Consider the following 2,809-nt stretch of genomic DNA (forward strand, 5'->3'; position numbering starts at 1 on the left):
TAGCCAGATAGTTTTGAGTGTACTGGTATTTGTGTGTGTATGCAGTTGCTACTTACTCTTTGGACTAAAAATTTTCTGGTTATTAGTTATACTAATACTAATATACTAATCACCTAATGTACATTTTCTGTACATGTGAACTGAGGTTTCTGTGTTTTGATCAGTAATAGTTCTTTTGAGAGGCTGCCAGTTTATACTCTTATTTCCTGCACTGATCTCTTGTGTTTCTTCAGGATAAAGACTATCCTGTTGGTGGTTGTACAGTTGAGTCATATCAAATGTGCTTTTAACTAAAATGAATTCAGTTATATTTCCTTGGCAAAAAGAAAGAAAAAGATCTAATTGTGCTGATGATTCTCTTTTCAGTTAATGATCTTTTCGCCTTGGAGTCAACAGTGGTGAGCAACATATGATACCTAAATCTGTTTTCTTTGTTTCTGTTCAGGAGTGTGAATCTGGGTGTGACTCTAATGATAAAGATTCATATTAATAAATCATGGATAACAATCCATGCACTGTAGAAGTCAAGTTTAGGCAATCTGGAGTCTGATTGCTTGAGTTTGAATTCTGCCTTTGGCATATTTCTCAGTCTCTGTGGGTTTCAGTTTCTTTATATATAAAATGAAGATAATAGCACTTACCTTGCATCTCCTGTGCGGTGCTTTCCTAAAGAAATAAAAAAATACACGCCACCAAACCTCATCACCAGAGACTACGACAGACTATTGTATGGTGATTACCAGAGGGAAAGCGGGGTTGGGGAAGGTAGAAGAGGATATAAGGAGGAGATAAAATGGTGATGGAAGGAGACTTGACTTGGGTGGTGACCATGCAATGCAATATACAGATCATGTATTATAGAATTGCACACATGAACCCTATATAATTTTTTAAACCAATGTCATCCCAATAAATTAATAATTAAAATTATTAAAAAATAAAGAATTTTCAAAAGTAATTTTGACAATGATTTTTGCTTCATGCGTTAACTTCAGGATTCCCCATAAAATTTGCATCCAAATGTTTGTTGAATTTGTTACGCAGAAGTACAGGGTCATTGACTCAGTTATTCATTATCAGGAGATAAACTTATTCAAATCTTGGAAGGAAAAAGCTGTCTTCTAGTAGTTTAAGTAATACTTTGATTGTTTGACATCTAGGCAGAAATGGATGCCTTTTCTTTTTCATAATTTACCTGTATTCTTACCAGTATTCACTAAGTTTAAATGTATGCCCATGTGTTGCTCATAGAAATTGAATATACAGTACCTAATTCTTTCAACTATTTTCTTTTAGAAAGAGATTAGTATTTTTAAAAAAGATTTTAAAATTGATTTAGAGAGAGAGAGAGAGAGAAGCATTGATATGAGAGCTACATCAGTCCTGTAACCCAGGCATGTTCTCTGACCAGGAATCGAACCGGCAACCCTTCAGTGCACAGGACAAGGCCCAACCAATTTAGCCAGTCAGCCAGGGTGAGATTAGTATTTTTTGAACCCACCAAAGTTACATGTAGGAGGCTAGATTGGCAAGAGTGGAGTAATGTGAGTTTGGAGTTATTGTGTGTAAGCAATGGTAGTGGGAAGTTACTAGGGGGTTTCTAGCAGGGATTAGCAATTCAGCTTGTTAAAAAGATCATTCAGATGGATTAGAAACTGATTTGTTGTAAGAGATGCAGGGGAAAGATGCATTTTCACAGAAATTTAGTATCAAATATTATGAATCACCAATTTTAACGTTTAGAACCTTAAAAAAACTACCCAAACCAAAAGTAATTTCCAGTAACAAATTGCTTTATCATTTAAAAAATCTCTTTAGTAGCTTTAAATTTTTTCCTCCAGTGCATTTACTTAATTTCTGCCTAGTGTTGGTCTCACAGCTTAAGGTCTAGTTCCTGACATACTAGTAGTCGGTGTTAACTGATAATCTGGCATTGTGCTAATAGCAGCTTTTTGTCCTAAATTCTATCAGTGGAGCAAAATAATGAGCTTTTCTATACCATTTCTATTGCAATGTTATTCTTTCTTGTTTTTTTTGTTTTCCTTTTTAATCCTCACCCTAGGATATTTTTCCATTGATTTCTAAAGGGAGAGTGGAAGGGAGGGGGAGAGATAGAAACATCAATGTGAGAAAGACAAATCAATTGGTTGCCTCCTGCAGGCACCCCAACCAGGATCCCAACCAACCAGGACTGGTGATTGAGCCTGCAACCAAGGTACATGCCTTTGACTGGAATCAAACCCGGATGCTCTGTTCACTGAGCCAAACTGGCTAGGGCATGTTATTCTTTCTTTGTCATTTATTAACAGTTGGGCAGAAAGTAATGGGGTGAGATGTGGGGTGAACAGAAGGTGCTAGGGATGTTAACCAAGATCAAGAGCTATGCAAAAGGAGTTTGGATGCTTGCTGATTGGGCAGTGGTGGAGCCATGGAAGACAATTTGCAGTAATTTGATCTTTTTATGCTCAGTGTCATTCATAGCATTGATTTTTTCTTTCTTTCTATAGTACAATTAGAGGCCCAGTGCACGAAATTCGTACACTGAGGATGGGAGGGGGGTGTCCCTCAGCCCAGCCTGCACCCTCTCACAGTCCGGAAGCCCTCAGGGGATGTCTGACTGCTGCGGAGGTGGGAGAGACTTCTGCCACCACTGCTGCACCCGCCAGCTGTAAGCCGGGCTTCTGGCTGAGCGACGCTCCCTCTGTGGGAGCTCACTGACTACCAGGGGGCAGCCCTGCATTGGACATCTGCCCCCTGGTGGTCAGTGTGCATCATAGCGACTGGTCGTTCCACCATTTGGTCGATTTAC

The 2,809-nt window shown here is 38.9% G+C and overlaps 1 protein-coding gene across 1 annotated transcript in view; it reads left to right on the forward strand.

Moving 5' to 3' along the window:
• Window positions 1-350: 350 nt before the first annotated feature.
• Window positions 351-2,809, forward strand: part of TOMM70A (translocase of outer mitochondrial membrane 70 homolog A (S. cerevisiae)) — a 38,893-nt gene continuing 36,434 nt past the window's right edge. Inside the window, exon 1 of the mRNA XM_015572137.1 lies at window positions 351-398. Coding sequence (XP_015427623.1) covers window positions 351-398 — 48 coding nt within the window. The remainder of the gene's footprint in view (window positions 399-2,809) is intronic.

This window comes from Myotis davidii, unplaced genomic scaffold (assembly GCF_000327345.1).
Source record: "Myotis davidii unplaced genomic scaffold, ASM32734v1 scaffold492, whole genome shotgun sequence".
Lineage (NCBI taxonomy): Eukaryota > Metazoa > Chordata > Mammalia > Chiroptera > Vespertilionidae > Myotis > Myotis davidii.